Source organism: Lissotriton helveticus, chromosome 7 (genome assembly GCF_964261635.1).
Source record: "Lissotriton helveticus chromosome 7, aLisHel1.1, whole genome shotgun sequence".
In the NCBI taxonomy this organism is placed as follows: Eukaryota; Metazoa; Chordata; class Amphibia; order Caudata; family Salamandridae; genus Lissotriton; species Lissotriton helveticus.
The window spans coordinates 311,656,646-311,678,957 of record NC_136068.1 but is presented as its reverse complement, the minus strand read 5'-3'; the positions used below and the strand labels follow the sequence as shown (position 1 = coordinate 311,678,957).

Sequence of the window (22,312 nt, the reverse complement as noted above, 5' to 3'; positions counted from 1 at the left end):
GAATCTGGCTTGTTTTGCTGGTCTTGCCTACCTTTCCTGAGGTTTATATATTCGAGTGCATTTATAATAATCAGGCTGGACTCTGGCTGCCTCAGTCACTGTTGCCTGGCATCTCTTTTATGTTGCTTGTGTAAGGAGTGAAGGCTTCTGAGCTTACACCCTGCTCTCCAAATCTGCTACGCATAAACCTTCCCCAAATAGAGCGAACCACAGTGTCTCCACTAACAAAGGTAAAGCAACTTCAGCCTGTCAAACACACCATCATCAGCCTGTATGCCACGGCCCGCCACCTCTAATGCAGTACGACTGGCACCACTGGTGTCATTTAACCAAAATCAAGAGGGTAGTAGTGTAATTGGCATCGGATGTCTTTTAATCCCCTCCCGTATATACCCTACCAGTAACTGAACTGGCATCACACAACCGTTAGCTGTGATGACATCACAAAAAAGGGTGTTTCTGTTGTCTTTGGCTCTAAAACACTGACAGGAAACAGGTACAAATCGCACAAAAATTAATAAATACTTTCAAGATCTTGCCCAGACAGATTAAAGGTATATACAAGTGCCACATGAGAGGTTGACAGATGTTACATGCTCAAACAGCATTGCTTGCTCAAGTTAGGAGGAAATTACACGTTACAACAGCAGGCAAGCAACAAGAATCAAACAGGCTCGGGTCTCAGATAGCAGCAATGATAATCACTCAATGATCTGCTTTAGATATATATATATATACATGGAAATATAATCATTTTCTCCCCAAAGGCAGCTTGTTCGTTTATAAAAAGACACACGTTTTGCTATCAAATATTTGCTCTTTGTTCTAGAACAAAATATCCAGTTTTTATTAAAAATATTCACAAATGCTATTCCCTCACATAAATAGATTATGCCTTGCCTGCCCGAGTATCACCATCTCATGCCATAATTACAACTTTTACTTTATGGCCAGCAGTATGTCATGGATGTCCAGCATAGGCTAGGACTAACCACTATTTTGTCCACCCCAACATTTTCCTTAGCTGGACATCCTCATGTCATGTTTTTTTCGTTTTTTATCTATGATATCCCAGACCCCTTGGAAAATATCTATTTAATTTTACAGATCTATTTATGCATTGTGTTGTGTGCACTCTTCCAGTTCATACATGGGCTTTTACATTGACTTGTGTTACAGGCTGCATATGAAGCATAGGGCCAGATGTAGGTAGGCTTTTACTGGTTGGTAACGGCCGAATTCGGCCGTTACCGACCGGTAAATGAAATTTGAGATGTAGGGGCATATTTTTACAGAATCGGTAAATTTACCGATCGGTAAATTTACCGATTCTGTAGAATACCGAATCGGTATTTTTACCGATTCAGTAAATTTGATATGTAGGTGGGACTGTTCTGAGTCCCACAAGCCTTACCGAATCGGTATTTTACCATCAAATTCAATTTGATGGTAAAATACCGATTCCGGTGTGCATGCACATGTGTGCATGCACACCTGTGCCATATGACAGGCAGACCTGCCCTTAGGGCATGTATGCCTGCCACATGGCACCCAAGCCTGTTTTGGGGGTGCTAGAGGGTGTCAAAGTGACACCCCCTGCACCCTTGTGAAATTCGGTATTTACCGATTCGGTAAATACCGAATCGGTAATGCCCATTCATTCCTATGGGCTTCAAAGCCCATAGGAATGAATGGGCATTACCGGTCGGTATTTACCGAATCGGTAATTACCGAATATTACCGATTCGGTAAATGCACATCTGGATTTACCTACATCTCAGTACTTCTATTTTACCACTTCTTAAATACCGAATCGGTATGATTCGGTATTTAAGAGGTGGTAAAATAAAATTACCTACATCTGGCCCTATGTGTTTACATTGACCCCTTGGAGTATTTCCATCCAGTGAAGCTTACAAGAGTTTAACTATGTCATCGCAAATACCTCAATCACATGAGCAGCTTCTAGTGTTTGCATTTAAATTTCCTCCAAACCACGTGTTTAGGGATCATGCTAAACATAGCGCATTGACCAGGCTTTTCATTAAAGATTTTGCTAAATATTTTTTGTTGGTAAAATATTGTGTGATCCTTTTTTTTTTGTTCAAATCATTTTTATTCAATAAAACAGAAAGCAAATGTACAGGCTTTGATACGATACAGTCATGTGGTTACATTACGGTAATCAATGAGTGAAAAGAACATAAGAAACTATGAGATATGAAAAATAAGATAGGAGAATGAGAAAAGGAAAATGAGAAAATAAGAAATGAAAATAAGGGAGATCAGAGCCACTACGTCATCATTGATTAGCATTTGACAGTCATACATTTGACATTGATGTTTGAAACATGGGTCTACAAGTAAAGTGTCATGGGAAACATTGCCGAGCTTCAGCAAAGCAATAATACAAACCAACGTGTTTATGATAACATTGTGGGCTTAGATTGATAATCAATTCTATAAACTATAGAGGCCACATGCCGACGTTATGCTTATGCGCCTATCAAGCTTACGAGCCTAGTTGTGCAACCAGAATGAATTCAACAAGCAATGCGTGTGCCAGGGCTGCCTATCGCAATATGATGTGCATACATAATTGAAGGGACCTCATGGTATATTGTGTGATCCTTACAGAAAAAGAAAAGCTACAAGTAAATGTCATAATCTGTGACACCAAATTTTCATTTTTGATTCCTATGTCAACTCTTCTCAGTTAAACAGCACAAGCTTCTTCCAAATGCATCATGCATTTTTCGAAGATATATCCTTAGTCTTAGCTCAGCTCCAAGGCAAGAATCACATTCCACTGAAAGAGTCTTGATAACTGCACCAAAATCATTACAATAACTATCCTGCTCACATTAACTTATCGAGTATTGCTTAATTTTCAATACTGAACATTGTTCGGGAAATTGTCATCAACAAGTGCTGAGATTCTCTCATATACCACTGGTTAGAAGCGGAAGTAATGTCAACATGAAGACAAATCCACTATTAGAAATTCCTTCAGGCACATGCACTGAACTACAGGGCTCTCCATCACATTAGGATACTGTTTTCAATTCTCTGAACACTTCCACCTATCACACAACAAATCTCATAGCTACTGCAAAGCCACTATGCACATCGCCAACAAGGACATTTTCTGTGCTACTCGATGCTCTCTATGTTGCTTTTTTGTATTTTTCCTGGCCTAGTAGACTCAGTTGTAAGCGGTTACAGCTGCCCAGTGGCTGGGTGAATGCCCCACACCAAGGTACTATCAAGGTGTTACCACACTACAATTCTGGAGGATTGAGAAGGAAGACATTTTAGTGTGCTATACTATACAATACCTGCCATATATGACCCTGAATAACACAGTAGTAGTAGCCCCTCTTACATTTAGGCAATGGCTGTTAAAGTGGACCACATGCTCTGAACTAGTTGACGCTTCACATGATGACTTCAACATTCGAAAGTTGAAAGGGATGACAGACCCTCACCCACACAAGTTAACATGATTAATTTAATGCGCGGACATAACTGATTCCCTTTTGCCGACTTAACTCAGGAACAGCTGGTTTGAGCCAGCCTGCATGCACGCCGCAGAGACCTCTTTAGTTCCATCCACATGGACGGGCTTAGGATTCTGCGGAGGCTTTGTTTTCACGCCACTGCATGTATCAGAAACTGCAACTTTGCATTTTGGGTCACTCGCTTTCCCGCACTTAATTTAATTTTGTTCAGACCGAGGGCTAATTTGATTGTATCCCAGGAATCCCAGTACCTAGCAGGCAGTTTTTTGAGGTTATTTTCCCTTGACTTCCCTGGTCCTGAGGAGGCGTTGAACTGTGCAGGCCAAAACGCATCTACATATCCTCGAAGGAGTCCCATAATGTTAAAAATGTTTAGATTTGTTTTGCTATAAGAGGATAAGCAGGCCTTTGTCCTCAGTTCCCCATCTGGATTAGAAAATCTTCAGGTGAATTAAACATTGGAAGGTTTTGGACAATCACCTTACTTTTGAAGAAAGTGCAGGAATCTACATGCAAGTAATGGGATTGAATATACTTCATGTTTTGTTTGTAAATGTTATTGTATTTTGGCTTGGTAAAAAATTCTAAAGATTTGGGGCTAGATGGAGGTAATTCCCATTTACAGACTCTTAAATACCGAATTTTACCGATTCGGTATTTAAGAGTCTGTAAATGGGAAGGGGGAAGATGTAGGTAATTCCGAATTCAGGAATACCGAATCTGTAAATCGGTAAATACCGAATCCTGCAAGGGTGCAGGGGGTGTCACTTTGACACCCTCTAGCACCCCAAGTACAGGCTTGTGTGACATGTGGCACACATACATGCCCTTAGGCATGTCTGTGTGTCACATTGCACAGGTGTGCATGCACAGATGTGCATGCACACCTGAATTCGGTATTTTACCACACAATAGGATTGTGTGGTAAAATACCGACTCTTAAGGGCCTGTGGCACTGTAAACTGTGCCACCTACATTTGGAATTACAGAATCGGTATATTTACCGATTCGGTAAATATACCGATTCTGTCATTTTCAGCCCCCTACATCTGAAAACCCTAATACCGGTCGGAAACGGCCGGACCGGTATTAGGGCTCCTACATCTGGCCCTTGATCTAGTGTTGGTTAGAGAAACACAGGCAGGCTCTGTATGGCATACTTATGAGAATGATTTAGTGTGATTAACCTCTTGGATGCTATGGGAATTCCCCTGCTGTGCTGGGATTTCGTGATCCTTATTGGTTGAGCGTGCGAGGAGGCTACTGCATGACGAGCCCAGCTCGTCATGAGCGTGGAAGGGGTTAAAAGCATGCATTGTCAGTGATAACTGATAGTGTCACTGTTCATGAAAAATCCAATTGTTTCCCTTTTTTTCGCTGCATAACTTTTGTGCAGATAATGCCCATGAACCGAGGGAGTATGTGGGCAAACCCTTTATGTTTGATGGTATGATTCATGATGAGGTTTGTTTCTCACTTTATAAAGCTCCAAAAACTTTATTAGAAATCGTTACTATTTCTTAGGAGCATGCTTCTTCGCTCACTCCAGTCACAAGATAGAACCATGAATAAAATGGTAGGATACACTATACTTGACTATTTCCTCTCCACCATCAATCATAAAACAAGAGGAATTGCTAGAACCCTCCATGTCCATTAATTGTCTAACATGTTTCCGCCACTTTCGCTACCAGTGTTGCTCATGCACATTCATCAAGGCTTTAGTTCTATTATTAGATTTAATATTGTGTGGTGGTAATATGTGTATAGGGAAAATGAGAGCACTGTTACACCTGTCTGCATTTGTCTAGTATGTGACATTGATCTATAAAAATAAAAGAGACAGTTAATCACGAAATGTGTGTTAACCACAGGTATTGGAACAGAGATGCAGATTATGCAAGCGCACCGATGTGCATTCCCATGCTATGCTTCCCTATTCAATTGTTTTTGTCCTTTGTTTTTATTTAAAAAGAAATAGGAGGAGCACCTTCGACTTGAAAGAGCCCTCCATGCAGTGTATTTAAACATTATGCACCCTCGCATTGTATCCATTTCAGGTGCTTCAACACAGCATGCAGTTTAGTGAAAAACTAAGCCTTGTTTATTTTCTCTTTGATTTATTTGAACATAGTGGTACATTTTTGCTACTGGGGGTACTCATAGTTCGAGTAATATAGGGACCCATTTCTGGGAACTTTAAGGCGCTTATGAATGCCTTTATTTGCATTCCAAGCTCTGGAAAATTGGGAGGAATAAATAGAAGGTGTACTGGACAACCTAGTAAAGAGTTTCCTAAGGATAACCTTAACAATTGCACTGTTGCTCTATGGGAAAAACCCAGGATTCCAGACATGTACTTACTAACACCCAAAGTACATTTTGTCAGTTATGCAGAGCAGTGCTCTGGCAAATACCATGCTTCTTACCTGAAAATGGAGCCATTATCAGTGGTCCCACCTTTACAGGCTAAAGATAAGTGAAGTCAACCGCCCACGAGCATCAAGGCACCAAGGCTTCGGGGCATCTTTAAAAAAGGCATTGACAAATGATCATATAGTGTATGTTGACTGGGCATGCCTTACTATGTTAGTCTATTAGAGGGTGATATGGAAGCGCCACCATCTATATGGTAACGCTTGCCAGAGTCCATCAGTTAATAAGTAATTTCATGTATTATGGACCACCAATGAAGCAGCTCGATTGAGCTGTTTGATATCTCTAATTTTAGTGATGTTCACCCTGGGAATATCCCTGCCCTGCATGATTTTGGAAACCCCTGCAACCTGCAAATTATTCAACACATTGAAGGGACATATTTGGACAGGTGCCTGATAGGTGACACCAAATATTTTAAATTGAAAATTTCTGAGGAAGGGAACCAGAAAAGCTGAGCAAACTCGTAAAGATCACTGTTTGCTATATCCTTCTCAGAATAATCATCATTTCTGTGGGGTGATATCTTTATTGCCACAAAACAGACACCATGTTTACAATTGGCAAGCATTTCATTACATGCAGAACACATGTGTTGAGGTTTTCATTCTGGATTGGATTATAAATTTGCATATACAGGCACAGGGTAACCAAAGACACGCTTTGCTTTCTAGATCTCATGGATGACCTTTGACTGCAATCAATTTTTGGCCCACCTGAAGCCAGATGAGAGTGAACTGTCCAGCCCAAAGATGTTGCAGTGCCTAGAAAATTATTATCAAAGGTTTTCAGTGGAGCTGACCCCGGAAAGGCTGCAGGAGACGAAAACACAAGCCTATGCCTTGAGCAGTTGCAAAGGGCTAGCAATATGGAATGATATGTGGCTGAGGTGCCAAGAAACCAAGCAGATGCTGGAAGAGACACTTGAGAAATCCAGGACCAGCCAATGGGTTGGTGCCCCATGTTGTGTCAAGGAAAAAGAGAACCGTTCAATCACCTCTCAAGACTCAGGATCTTTGGAGGTGGATGAGTATCCACACCGTCGCACTTTGACTTTTCAGTCCAGTGACGACTCCTCAGAATGCAAAGAGTCCAATGAAGAATGGAGACCCACAGGCATGAGGCCTGCTGAGTCTACCATCATAACATGCTGTAATTTTGGTCTGCGTTCCGATACCAAGGGAAACAGGGTATCTCAAAAGGTATCCAGGCATGGTAAAGACAACATGTACAAACATATGAAAGAAGAGGGAGTTCTTGCCACCTCTCATGGATGTGCTACCAATGTGCAGCTCAGATCAAAGGCCCTTGAAAGCGAAGATCTGGACAATAAGGAAGTCATGGCTCAAAACTCCAACAATGAAGCTTTGGAGAATCTTAAAACCCCTGCACAAACCCAACCAACACCACTCCCTTCCCATTCCTGTTGTCCAAATACTAGACGTTTTCCCTGGCCAGCTTTGAGTAGGTCTCACAGCGATGATTCCTGTTCTGTATCTGCCACAAATGAGCAGTCTTCAAGAAAAGTGATCCAGACAGCCCAGAACTTTCATCTCTCCAGACACGCTAGTTTCTCGACTGAAGATACTTCTTCCCAGTGCTCCCTAGAGGACTATTCACACGGATTGCCCTGGGCCCAGCGAATTCCCAAAGAACTGCAGAATGAAAACCAAGAAACAAGCTACCAAAACAATGTAAACTTTGCGTAAGTTCACATCTTATATTATTTTCATGACCATTGCATTCTGTTCCACAAGGTTCTATGTAATTGTTTTGTGTGTCCATGGTATGGCAATAACAATTACACTACTTTTAATATCATCCTCCTTAATTAGATCAGTGTCAGAATTCTGTTTTTTTTAATTTAATTTCCCCTGGCATTACATATTTTTAAGTCTCCTTTATTGCTTTTCTTGTAGAGTGAAGGCCAACACAAAACAATCTCTTCACCTTAGACCCATCCCAGCCTCATACCATTCTATCCTTTGATTGTGCCTGCTCGTCTTTTGTTTTCTGCAGTTTATTTTTGTCAGCCTCTGCACTGTGGCATTGGTATCCATGGCAATGAAAAGGTCCTTCACATACACCTCCTGCTCACAGACCTGCACTCCTGACATAGATGCCATCTGGGCTCTCGTGCTTTCCCTTAGTTCTTCCCAGGCATGTAGTCGTGCTTTCTCCCTTCTTCACTTCTCCTTAGCCTGGAGCATGCCATGATAGTACCGGACAATGCTGCTCAAGCAGCAAAATTGTAGGTTCTTGGCATATCAGCATGGCCTTAACCTGAGGGTTGTGAACTACTAATGTTGCCGTTCTTACAAATTGATTGGCCAGGTTCAGAGACCGTAGTCATGTAGGAGATACATATTGCGCTACAAAGGTCAGAAAAAGTGTCCGAAGGTAGACTTTCTGGTGCAGAAACTATCATGATGCAGCAGGTTCCTCAATACAGGGAGTAGTACTCACTAGTGCAGCTTCCAAATTCAGAGACCTTCAATTCAGACTTAATAAAGTTATAAATAAGAACTTTTAAATCTCAGAGCATGAAGAACTCTTTGTAATGTTGGAGGGTAGGACTTAATCCTTCATAGACATCAGTGCATCAAGGATTTTTCATAATGGGAAGAGTCTTGGAGGTCGAGTGGAAAAGGCAAGATCAAATTCAGATACTGTTCAACATATTTCTCACAAAGCTGTTTTGTTACAAATGTGTAATCTGCTGTTTAGGAAAGAGATTGAAATCCACGCTCTTCTCTCGCTGAGACTTTTAAACAGTAGTCCCTGAATTTAGTTCTGCATTCACTAGTTATATACTTTGATAGCAACGTGCTTAACTATTTTGCTGAGCACATGGTTTGTTCTCAATGCTTCACTTGTGCATATACTCTCTTACTAATTTGCTCCCATACTCATTCATTCTTCGGAGGTCATTGCAAACAGCTGTGGAATAAATGCTTAACTAGATTTTCTACTTGAAGAATTTAATTCTACGTTAATGGTTACATTTGCATTTGAAGCATTACTTATGCTTACATATTTATTATTGCAAACCTCAGGAAACTATTGTCCTTTACTTCATTCTCCTTTTCACAGTAAACTTCGGAGGATACTAGAGGAGCTCCTTACCACCGAAAGGGACTACGTGAGCTCCCTGGGCTATGTCATCACCCACTACATCCCTGAAATGGAGAGATCTGATCTGCCCCAGGGCCTGCGTGGTCAACACCCAAACCTCTTTGGGAACCTGGAACGGCTGTACGAGTTCCACAGCCAACTCTTCTTACAGGAACTGAATGCCTGCTGGCGGGACCCTCTTCGAGTGGGGCGCTGCTTTCTCAGACATGTGGGTTTCTGCTAAATGTTATATGCATTTATTCTAGTGTCTTTAGGTTGTCATTGTGTGTCAGAGGGTGTTGGGGGCATCATTTACTTTATGTATGGTCTGCTACTTTCAGTGGTGTGCAGAGAAGTAGTACACAAGGGTTGAACTTGAATGTACTTTATTAACAACAATGTAAACAAACATGTGCTCTGCTGTGTTACAGAAAGAAAGGTTTGGTCTCTATGCATTCTACAGCAAGAACAAACCACTGTCTGACAAGCTGTTGGTGGAGCATGGCGCTGCCTACTTTAAGGTATACAAGAACAATTCCTTTCTAATTACAAATTTACATCTGGTATCTGCTATGAACTTGATTTACAAGGATAAATTGTTGATAGTAAGATTGTGGATTTTAAATTCTCACTTCTTTGCATCTTTCTATAATATCCAAGCAATCAATTTTATCTTGTGCGTTAGGGAAATGTAAACTGTTTTTCTAGGGTGACAGAGATACACATAACTTGAATTAGTTATTTGTGAAAAGCATAAATGGCAGGAAAAGCTAAGAATAAGGGGTATTGAAAGTTAAAACTCCAGTTTTAGCAAGCCCTTCTTATGAGGCTTCCTGGGTGGATGAGTTAAGGTGTGGACTCAACCTCAGTTGCAACATATTATGTGCACCCTCCAAAAATGTTTCACCACACCTAGTTCTAAATTTCTAATCTGAACTTTCTACGGATGTTCATTTATCCGGTTATTAAAAACCTTTTACATGGTATATCCTCCTGGCATGTTGTTTGCATCCCCATTTGATAGTTGTTTGTTCTTACTACTGTTGAGTTTCTCTAAATGTATTAGGGATTCTATGCATAATGCCACTCTGTTTCTCCATTAATAAATTATCATTCTATGATATATATTTGGTCAAGCATAATCAGCAATATGTTATTTAACTTGAGTGATTCATAATTGCTTGATCTTCTCTGAACAGCGTAAACAGCAGGAGCTGGGTGACAAGATGGATTTATCATCGTACCTTCTGAAACCCATCCAAAGGATCAGCAAGTACAACCTTCTGCTGGAGGACATGCTGAGAGAATGTTCCTTCAGCAGGGACAAGGCTCGGAGTGAGCTGCACACTGCACAGGAGGTCATCCGGTTCCAGCTCCGCCATGGCAACGACCTTCTTGCAATGGAGGACATTCAAGATTGTGACGTAAGGGCAGAGTTCAAGCTACACAGCAAAGACCTCTGGCAGCGAATGTACTGCCTGTGTCTTGATTTCGGATCAGCGGAGTATTAATGTGCATTCTCTAATATTAGCTGTCTAGCATTGATACGAAAGAGGTGACTATCATTGGTGATGGTTGGAAGGATCCTTTGGGATATTTAGAGAAATATGGTGCAGGGATCTCTTACTGCACATAGGAAGCAGAGGGACTATATCTGTGTTATGTGAAACATTCCGATGTCTGCTGTATAAAACAATTATGGGTCTCCTGTACTATGATTTTGGAGCTATGAATGGATGCAACTGGAATTGAAATTCTGAACGTTTCAGACTCCACAAACACCTCAACCAAAAACATGCCCCTTTAGAAATTGTCTCACAGGATAGAAAAGTAGAATACTCCAAGGCAAACGCGAGGTTTATTTTAGGTTTAGCCATTCAGAACATAATTAACTCAGGAATACCACTCAGTGCTATATTGTAAAAAGGAAAAGTATTTTAATATTATCAAGAAAAAAATACTACACAAACACAATTGTTGCCAAAGGCAAGCAGAAAGGAAGGCCCAGTTCACAAACATTTTGCTGTAAATTACTGTTTGAGCACTCCTGACCTACTTCTACATTCCAGGAATGAGTAAGGAGTACTCTGATTGTAGTCCTAGAATTCAGGAATTCGTTGGGTGAACACCAAAAGGAAGTAACACCTATGCACCTCAAAATCTTTGTGACTGTATCTGAAGTCTCTGGCTCTTTCCAAGCCTGTGATGGGACTCCAAACACTAGTGCGGTGCTTACACGCTTAAAGCAATGAAAAAGATTTTAGGTGCCTTCCTATGGCCAATGTCATTCAATGGAAGTGTTCACAAAGCCCAAGCTAAAGTCCTCAGAACACTCGAGAAAATACAACGGATCGAGAAATGGAACGAACACATCTAAGATAGACTTACAGTTGGTCTTCAAGGTTCAATAACCTTACACGTCAAAGAGGAAATATATCTCTCTGTTTGTTCTTGTTGATTTTAGTTTCTGTTACTAGTGCTGAATTGTTAATGGGTTTCAGTCCACTTGCACGGAAACCCCTCTGAATCTTCTGAATACCATTTGGACCTAAGCCTAGAAATTAGTTCTCTCCCAGTCCTTGGAAGACACTAGAAGTGCTTCTTGAAGGAGATTCTGGAGGGTGTCTGCTGACGGTTGAAAGGGAACACATTCCTCTTGAATCCTATTAGCCACTCCATTAGTCTCTTGGATGTGATAGCTGATTCTGGTGCATGTACACAGGGATACCCATTTCATATGGAACCAATATTCAGGGGACTGCGTCTCACTGTAAACAAAATTCAGCAGAGGGATATCCAGAGGTCAAATCGTAATATATGCAGCCACCATCCTGATAAGGCAAAGTTGGAGACAGTGTATTTAGAGTGATAACGCAAAGTTGGAGACAGTGTACTTAGAAGGGTAGGGACCAGGGTTTCAGACAGAAATATCTCATGAGCCATGTGTTGTAGAAACATTCTGTCAATAGTTCTAGCTTCGGGTGTCACCTCTGTGTACTTCTGTGAATCCCTAGGCCATGGAGTGGAGTCGGAGTAATCCTGAAAATAGCTAGGTGCTACCAGAGTGTTCACCCAGTCTCCCTCAGGCACAGGTGAGTTAGGGACATAGAAGTCTCACCTGCACAGCTGACCAGGTCAGGTGCCATCTCCTCTCCTGGGTCCAATGGCAATGTGCAGGAGCTTATTTCGATGTTACATGGCTTTCTGAACACCCTATCTTCGAGTAACGTGTGACCTGGAGTGGCGTAGTTCAGTGACAGCTTCCAAATATCCTCACCATTAGCTGGGCTCTGGACATTTGTGCCTAGCAGACTCTCTTTCTGAAAGATGCAATCAAGCTTTTTTTCCACTGGTAACAGCCATTCTTTTAACGTCTCAGTTAAACTAGTGTGCAGCTTTACCCTTTGAGAAGTCGTGAAATTCTGTCCTACGATTAGCTGTAACCTTTGAATCTAGGACAGGTTTTCAAATCATGAAGAGGCATGGCCACTGCATTATCAGGCATGCCAAGGTCATGTATCAGTATCTGCTGAGCCAGCATGAGCGATTCCAGTTTTAATATGTATCTGACCCAGATTTGGAGGCAGATTTATCAAGGATGCAGATCCCACTAGAGTGTGGAAAAGGCTGGTAATATTCTGGCAGCTGCCATGCAGCCTACTTCAAAGACGGTAGGGACTTCTTCCCTCACCCATGGGAAAATCTTAAATCAGGTGGAAAAGAAATGTGAAGATAAGGCTTTCAAATCTGGAATGGACCCTGTGCAGCCTCGCAGAAACACTAACACAAGAAAGATTTAAGCAGGAGGGTAGGGAAATTTTAAAGACCTGCATAGGATTATATCCTCAATGTTATACGTCAAAAAAAGTCGAAATCCTTGGGTCTAAACAAAAAAGAGGGGTGGGGAGGGGAGAAAGCACAAAAGCCACAGACTATATCACAGACCTAGCTGTGGGAAATTCTCTTTTCGGGACGAAATTCCTCACTCACCAGAGGTGACATGCTTCATCATTTGGGATTACCCTCTCAAAGGAAAAACCTAGTTCCTTTGAGAGGGTACAATCCCTTCTCTGAGAGGGAGGAGCTCAGGGATGTTTTGGTGTCTACTCTACAAGGATATTCTAAATCCACAAGCAATGAGAACTGGAGTGTGAGTGAGGGCGCAGCGCAAAGAAAAATAAACGTGAGGGATGTGATAATAAAACTAGATAGAGAGGACAAAATGCGAGCTTTATTCAGATGTACTCCCTGCCAGGATTAAAAACAGTGCACCTGCGGTATCGATTTAACCTGCATGTGTGTGGTGGAATGTCATGGTCAACATGTTTCAGCCATAATACCACAAGGTCGGTCGAGGCTTTCATCAGGACCTATTTAGATGCTGCTGCTAAAGTGTCTTAGTGAAGTAAAAAATAAAAAATACGCAACCAATAGTACTCCTGGTTATTCTTCTTCAAAAGGTGACTGTACCCGCAACTGCTGGGTAAGGAACTCCACCTCAACCTGGCGACGGCTCAGGAAGGGGGCACCGCTCTCTCCATCTGTACTCCGCACTGGAATGAGCCTGTGACCGGAGGCTCACAGAAAGCCAAATATAATTTTGAAGACAAACACTTGGGGAGTGCAATCAACTACACTGAGTGCAGAACCAGACATGCTCCCACTCCACCACAAATGTACTGACTTGTCTGTACATATGTGCTTTTCCTCCATGTTCCTGACCTGCAGAGTAAAGATCCCTCCATTATTGGGCACTGAATAGCTTCTTACTAGAGGGTGACGACAAGCACACATTGATTTGAGCCAGTAGTAGCAGGTGGGGGCCACTGGCACTCATTTTTGGTTATCGCCACTTATATTTCCTCATCGGATGTTGATGGGGAGCAAGAGGGAAAAACACACAAATGGGAGAGAAAGGGGAAGAGATAGACTGAAAAATAGTCACAAGGGAAGAAAGGAGAGGCCGGCAAGGGTGAGGTAAAGGGGCGGCAGTTTCTGGCAGTGGATGAAAGAAGGCTGAGATGAATTCAAGACTACACCCTTTTGATATTCGGTATGTCGATTTGTAATCGCACCGCTGGGGCAGAACTTTGGGCATTAGCACTCAATCTTTTACTATTATTGCAGAATGTCTAGATGTTTGAAGTTGAGGACAGGAACTGGTTAATTCTGCTGGATATGAACCATATTAGGGTTATATATGTCATTGCTTGCTCAGAAATGGTGAATACTGTGTATAAAATTAATTAGTATGTGGCAAGTGTGCGGCACTTTCTAAAAAAGAAAGACCGATGTGAGGCCATTTTTCTTCTGTATACACATTTACTGTTGATATCTGTTTCCAGGTGAATTTGAAAGAGCAGGGGCAGCTCCTGCGGCAAGGCGAGTTCATGGTGTCCTACAGGAAGAAGAAGTGCTTCCGCCGCATCTTCCTGTTCCAGGACCTTATTCTCTTCAGCAAGACCAAGAAATCTATCCATGGCAATGAGATATACGTGCACAAGCAGTCCTTCAAGGTGAGTCCCAGAAATAAATGAGGCATTAGAGAAGGTGGTGCGGAGGAAAGAGTAAATATTGAAAAACATCAGAGCCCTCAAAAAACTGCGGTCAGGGCTAATGGTTTTCTAACTCTGACAGTCTCCTGAGTACACCTTTCCAGCTGAGGCACTCATGGGCGGGTGCCCAATCGCGGCGGTGTAGCGGTGAAAAATCTCCAGCTACCAGTTCTGTCTTCTTAAACAGAAATCGGGCACACAAGAAGTTACCGTTGAAGCTGTTTATTTGGCAAAAATGTATATTTTTGCCAAATAAACAGCTTCAACTGTAACTTCATGTGTGCCCGATTTTTGTTTAAGAAGACAGAACTGGTAGCGTGGGGATATATATATATATATATATATATATATATATATATATGGGAAACATCCTTTACAACGCAACTTTTACCACGCAGTGCCTTTACGACGCAACTTTTACAACGCAAACCATTACAACGCATTGCGCTGGGGGGCGCTCTAGGATAGGGAATAGGTTTAATGTACTATCCAACACCTTCCCTACTATCCACGGGGACTGGAGTTGGAATAGTAAATTAAACAATTCACTATCCAGCGCCCCAAAGCACTATGCGTTGTAAAGGCATGCATTGTAAAAACCGCGTTGTAAAGGCATGCGATGTAAAAGCATGCGTTGTAATGTCTTACATCCATATATATACCAGATGTGTATGTACACAAACTTGTGCAAAAAAAGCTTTTTCCAGGTATTCACTGCAACCTGACCCAGACTAGATCATTTTATGTATGCATCACCTTTTAGACGGTAGTTATTAGTGCACAAAAACCCGAGGGTCGTTTCTAAATATAGAACTTTATTGCTTGGAAGGGAGAAGAGAACCTTGCCATATCCATGGTACTTGATATTTCCCAGTTGCGTCCAGTATGCCGCCTTACTCAATATCCCAGAGCACTGTAGTGCAGACAAGAAGGGTGAGAAATGAAGAGTGAGACTTTCAATATTAATCAGAGATGGAATAATTCTTAACCCTGAGATTATGACGCAAGACCACCAGAATCTACAAGTACTAAAGCCCCTCCTTTTACAACACACCTCCGGGCTGTGTGTAAGAACATTGTTGACAAGCACATAAATATGGTGCACTAAATGCTATTTAAAAAAACGTTTGCTCCATTCGGTGTAGGGTTTCAACTATTAACTTAAATGGTGATACATTATTGTAAACGACACGTAGAATACAATATTTTTTATTAAAAAATATTTAGTGTGCAATATTCTGGTTCTGTACTCCCTCCCTTGCTGAGCGATGATTGGAAATGTTTGTTTGTTAGCGACACCTGATTAATTAATAGAAAGTCATAAAAATACAGAAAAATTAATTGTTTAAGGCGTTCTACCCTAATATTAGTCCTATTCCGATGATGCCCAGAAAGTTGACCATAAATGTAAATAAAAGAACACTTGTTAGCCAGTTTAATAAATGGATATACGCTTTGACAGGTCAATGGGAGTCTGAATGATGAAAACCTTTCTATGGCTTCATTACATCAAGCAGAAGCGAGACTAATTTATGGTAACAACTTCCCTCAAATTTTAGGGTCATACCCTATCCATCGAATGATCGAGCCCTCTTAATTTGAGACCCATCCTTTATAGAAACTCCCATAAGAAAGATGATTTGTTATACATCAGTTTTATGGTTGTTCTGATCCAAAAAGTATCCAGAGAGTGGCCAATCAACATTTTTTTTATTGTAAGGAAAAAACTGAGTAATATTTAAATCCAGTGTCTCCCAAAAGAACTCCACAGTCCTACTAAAATGAAATTGGGTGCTTTCCAGAAGAGCTCCCCAGCATTCTAAAATTTGAGTTCCAGAAAAGCTTATCAGTCCTGTAAAACTGAAACCAAGTCCTTGCATAAAAGCTCTACAATTCAAATTTAGTGCTTCGCCTAAGAGCTCCTCAGTCCAGTGAAAATTAAATTGCGAGCTCCAAGAGGAGCTTCTTAGACTTGTGAAACTGAAATCAAATGCCTTCGAGAAGAGCTCCTGAAATTCAATGCCTCCATGAAGCGCTCTTCCATCCGCTACTGTCTGACTTCTTACCTTGGTTGAAGGCAGTCAGACTTTGGAGCGCAATACTGCCTAAAGTATTTTGGTAATCTGGGCCCATATTTACTAAGCTTTGGCATCGCCTTTGCATTTCAAAAAGGTGTCGTAGGGTAACATAAAGGCTTATTTAGGATTATATAGCCATGCAAAGAAAGGTTGTGTGGCCGTGCATGGCTTTGTTAAGAAATGTAATGCAATTCAGCGGCTTTTGCTGCCTTGCGTTACATTTCTTCGTGGTAGGCAATCCATGGGTGGAGCATGGGCGTTCCTGTGCATCCATCAATGGATTTCACAAAATTACAGATTTACTAATGTTTGTAATTGCGTGAAATTGCTACAGCTACCACAGAGAGACATAACAAAGAGAAATATGTTTCTCCTCGCTACTTCCTCTTTATATGTGTGATGCATATTACATCACGCATAGAAAGAGGAAAATGCCTCTTTGCGTTGTTTGTGTGCAGGAAGGCCCTTCCTGCACAAAAGCAATCCTGTCGTTAATACAGACACCATTGCAGCATGGCACAAGGGTGCCTGCATTGGCGCTAGGCAGCCACAAGTTCACCGGCACTGGTAGAGAGCTGAAGAGCGCTATATCCTTGGAAATATGGTGCTCTTCATCTCTCTCCCATTTATGCAACACAGTACCCTAACTTGCCTTGCTTAGAAAATCTTCTGCAAGGTCTCCATGCCAATTATGGTTTCATGACTCAAGTTCTGTCTCTAGTTACACTTGAAATAACCACTTCATGGCAAGCCACAGGGTTATTAAAGCAAGAGATTATTTCACCTATTTTAAAGAACTGTAGTGGGCATGATTGCTTCTGTTACCACCCGGTATGCCGCCTAGATGTTATTCCTGAAGGTCACTCAAAGTGTATGTCCTCTCGGAAGCAGGAGAGTTGATGTATGCTTAAGAAGTGATTATCCTGATTACTATTCAAGTTCTGTAGCCTTTTTTCAATATCGTCATAGCTTCAACTAATTCATCCTCCTTAAAAATATGATAAAAATACATAACGAAGAATAAGGGACCGCATATGAACCTCTTACACCTCATATAAGTTTTCAAATTAACCTACAGAAAAATGCTTTGGGCCCAGCTTGTGCCAATTCTGGTGGAATGGGTTTACTCAATTTAAAACGCCTATTTTAGTATTACACTGAAGCCTCTGGCCGATGTGGTATGAAGAAGAAATGAAGTAGCCATTGACCCAGGGCCTCTCATAAGGGAGCTGGCTATATATGCTCAACGGCTTCCATGTTTTTTTGGTTCTTGGCTTATTTTGAGTTTGACTTTTCTTTCCTGGAGGGCATATCAGCACAAGCTGAATGAGCTTAGTTATCACTTCTAGCTATATGTTGACAATACTACGCTGCTGGTCTTTGGTGCCAGGGGACGCAGTAGCAGTTCACAGAGGCAAATATTTTGTGACACCAAAGGACCTGAACTGAATGCAAGTCCAAAATGTCACACTTTATCTGACAAGCAATTGGCTACAATTAGTTACAACGTGAACCTCAGTTGTGTGACACTTTATCGACGTTGGTCATATCAACCAATAATAATATTACATCCAGTATATTGCCTACCACTGCATCCTCATGGTAAGTACATAACCATTGTTCATACGTCCAAATCTACTTAACTTTATCCACCATGAAATGCAGTGGCTATGTTAATGTATCAGATGCATTAATATTGTTGTGTGATCTAATGGATGCAATATAGTGGGTATAAATGATCCTCAATACTTAAAAAGTAGAGTTAGTGAAATGTTTTTTCTACTGAGTCTTTACTTTTTGGCCTGGGCAGCTTTAGCCGCCTTTTGGAATCACACTCCTTGGTTACCTCATCGGAGAGATTTTATTACAAGCATGGAAGCTTTGCCAAATGTACAAAGTTTAATTAAGCAAAAGGTACTCCTGTTCTGAATTAAGTATGGCTCCAGTATATGAATGAAATGTAAACAAAATGGCTTTCTTTGAATAGCTTTCGGTCTCCCAAAGTTTACCCCGTGCGTGCAGGGATCTCCGAGGTCTATAAATCTTTAAAGACCATCAAGATTCCAGTATAATTAAAGCAAAATCTAGCTAAACACCTCTGGTTGAACCCAATCCAAAGCAGGAGCACTATTTGGGGATGTCCCTGATATGTCTGATGATCATTTAAAGGACTGTATAATGAAAATGGAAAATGGAACTAAATTCATTTGAGCATTGGTTCGCTATAGGTGACAAATCCACATTCAAACTGTATATAGCACAGAAAAATTGTTTTGTGGTTTTGCCATAGACCTAATGTGCTGGTGCTGAAATCCCTGTGGAAAATCTATATTCTTATTAAGGATAAACTTGGGCTTAAAATGATAAAAAGTTCAGATAGAACTTCCCTAACACTCACTCCTACAACTGTTGTTGGGGGGCAGATTAGCAGGACCGGGAGACTTTTAAGCATTTTCTCATATTCCCATAATGCAGTGGTATAAGAGCTTTGTGAACCCACCTTTTTTTTACTGTAGTGGCAACGAGGCAGCATGTAGTGATAGGTGCAATTTTAAGGGCAAATTGCTCAGCTTCAAAACATAAGGTTATGGAGTTCATCCAGGAAACACAAACCAAATGAAAATAGCTGGCACAGACAAGTAAAGGCTTGTCTGGAAATCGGAAGTTCAATATCCTACAGGAAGTGTTTATGAAACAGGATGTGCGCATATAAGATCTTGCTTATTTACATGGTGTAACTCTTTAAAGTAGTGTTGCAACTTGGAATAACACATGAAGAAAATGATGGAAAGCTAATGAATACCCTTTGGGTGTCACAGGATAAAGAATTTCATCAGAGACCCACCAAGTGAGTCACCTGTCTGGATCCCTGGCCTTTCAAAGTTAAATCACAGTGGTCAGGCGAGAGGATATATTAAACTATAAACTAACATTTCTTCTGCAATAAGACTAGACTATTAAATGATAATTATGTTTTATATTTAATTATTTTTAAATCCGAACTTGTGAATAATCCTCAGCTAAATTCCACACTACAAATGTTAGTACAATAGGCAAGCAAGTAATGCACACGTTGTAAATGCAGGAGAGACACAGTGCCACAGATATGAAACCTTACAATTTTTTAGGGTTTGGGTAAGACTATCCTGCAGATTTTCAAGCAGCGCCAAAGTGCTTGTTAGACTGGAGCATCATCTACATAGAAGTCAAGGGACAATTTTCCTGTCAAAAAGAAAATCGTGTTTTCAAAACTATCAATTACTCCAGGGATTTAGGTAAGAGTCCTTGGACGCATTACAGAGTTTGCTTTGCAGTACTACCATAATAACATTAAATTACCATGATCAGGTCAGTGCTGTCATAGAAGAGGCCCAGTGGAGCTGTGGTTCAATTTCATGCCTTTAGAAGTGCCAAAGAAAGATCAAAAATGTCACCCAGCCTTGTCTAGTAAGTGAAAAATACTAACTGACTTTGAATAAGGGCCTATCTGGGCTCTAGTCTTTGGTAGTATTGTTGCCGTACCCATTTCAGAAGTGCCGTTCCGTTTTTCATGTAAACAGAGCCATACCATATGACTGTCATAGATGAGGAGACAGCAACACAGACTCCCTATTTCTTTTTACAGATGGGCCCTTTGAATGTGTTTGCACCATTAGTGTTCTGTATGACCACTCTGCAACTGTTCAACAATAATTCTTTCAAAGGTATCCCTCCTTAAAGAAAGACATGGGCAACTGGGGCTACACAAAATCCAGACATAGACATGAAACACCACCCTTTTCACTAAAAAGAAAAATTAGTACAGTTATGTTACTTGGCCACGCTTTCATTCACAAGAGGCCATTTCCATTTTGACTGCGCTTAAAAAGCTTTTTCTTCCTCCTCTGATAATTCGATCTTCAGTCTAAGTGCTTCTCATTGAGAAGAACAAATGCCTTCCTGGAATGGTGCACTTTAACTTCCTGTAGTGAAATTCATCACAGTGAAAGTGCTTTAGCTACTCATAAACTACTCATAATAACAACTTGTTTCATAAATGACTTAAATACAGGGTTTGGTTTAGGGATTGGCAGAGGGTACTGCGTTGCTACATCGACAGAGTACCCCCTCTGTCAAACAGAAGGTCTGCCCGTCTGATTTACAATGGACGGACCTCAAGTATGTCAGCAATGAGCCTACTTCAGCTCACTCGCTGATATACTCCTCCAATGGGCCTACGAAGTTTGGGCAATCGGAGGTAAATATTTAACACTGTCCACCCAGAGGTGAAGCTAGACCTACTGTCACCCGGGGCAGCCCCTAAGTTTGCCGCTTGGTGCCGGTATGAGCGGGGCTGGCGGCCAACGGATGACTTGCTCCGCCCACCACTGTGTCCACCTGATTAGAGTGAATGTAGTTATATGGAGACCACATAATGCTATCGTGCAATTACTTTACTTTTTTCCAAAACAAACTCCCACTTTGGGTGTTGTGTTTCTGTAAAAATTAAACGTTGAAAAAGTTTGAGGGGCAGCCATCATGTTTGATGGAGCCGTCCATCGAACGTTTGTAACATTGACAGGAAGCACTGTGACAGCGGTGCCTGCAAATGTTTAGAGCTGTCCACAGGGCTGGTGTACAAGTCTCAATTTGGCAGGCAAAGGATCCTCAGTTTTGCAGGAGTTAAGTACACCACCATACAATGGATCTACCTACACCAGCCATACTCAAAATCAGCCCTATAGTCTTTCCTTGCAGGTTCCTATACTCCCTTTCTCCACACTAGTCTCTAAAGGACAATACTAAATATCTGTATTGGCTGCTGTATGTAGCACAGGACCTGGGATTGATGATTTTTAGCTATCATTTTATACATTTTATAAGGTACTAGCAGAACAATTCATAGCAATTGAACACACTTTTTTATCTCTCACTCTTCTTTTCAGCACTGCACTATTAAAAGCTGTGACCCAATACAGGATAAGAGAAGTACTCTTGCCATTCATACACAATACCAAAATGCTTCTCACTTAAACCTCACTGCAATAGAGCACCCTTACTATCAAGCACTGCCTTATGGTGTAGCATGCTACCCATCCGATAACGCACGTTGGTGCTTAGGAAGCGGTAAACAATTGGGTACAGTACTGTAGTATTTATTTTTAAATGTAGTACTAAAAAATATTGTAGGAAAAATATTGATGAACAGAATAGTGAAAACATAATTATGTATTGGTAAGTATAGGTTTACTAATCTTAATTCTACAACTGTGTACTTTGAGAATATATGGCCAATATGTATATACCACATATGTATGGTCAAGGTACCCAAATGTGGAGTTAAGAATAGTACATCTATCCTTACCAACTTATACTTACCTTGATATTCGGATATGCAACTGTCTAAATGCAATTATAATACAATACACTAAGGTAAGACCTGGTTGCTGGTACAGCTGCACTGAAAACTTCCAGATGTCGCTGGTCGGGGCGTAAGGGAACTGGAGGCAAGTGCTAGAGGTTATGCAACATGCAACCAAGAACAAGAGAATCACCACCAAAAGTACATCTTCTAGACATACAGGAATGGTCTTACTCAATGCATGTCTCATGAACTCTTATTAAGACT

General features: G+C 41.1%; 1 protein-coding gene across 2 annotated transcripts in view; it reads left to right on the top strand.

Annotated features, from left to right (window-relative positions):
• KIAA1755 (KIAA1755 ortholog) overlaps positions 1-22,312 on the top strand; it is a 525,057-nt gene that overhangs the window by 413,126 nt on the left and 89,619 nt on the right. For both annotated transcript variants that reach the window (XM_078652123.1, XM_078652122.1), the window contains exons 14-18: positions 6,632-7,662; positions 9,051-9,300; positions 9,503-9,592; positions 10,271-10,495; positions 14,417-14,587. In XM_078652123.1, coding sequence (XP_078508249.1) covers positions 6,632-7,662; positions 9,051-9,300; positions 9,503-9,592; positions 10,271-10,495; positions 14,417-14,587 — 1,767 coding nt within the window. The remainder of the gene's footprint in view (positions 1-6,631; positions 7,663-9,050; positions 9,301-9,502; positions 9,593-10,270; positions 10,496-14,416; positions 14,588-22,312) is intronic.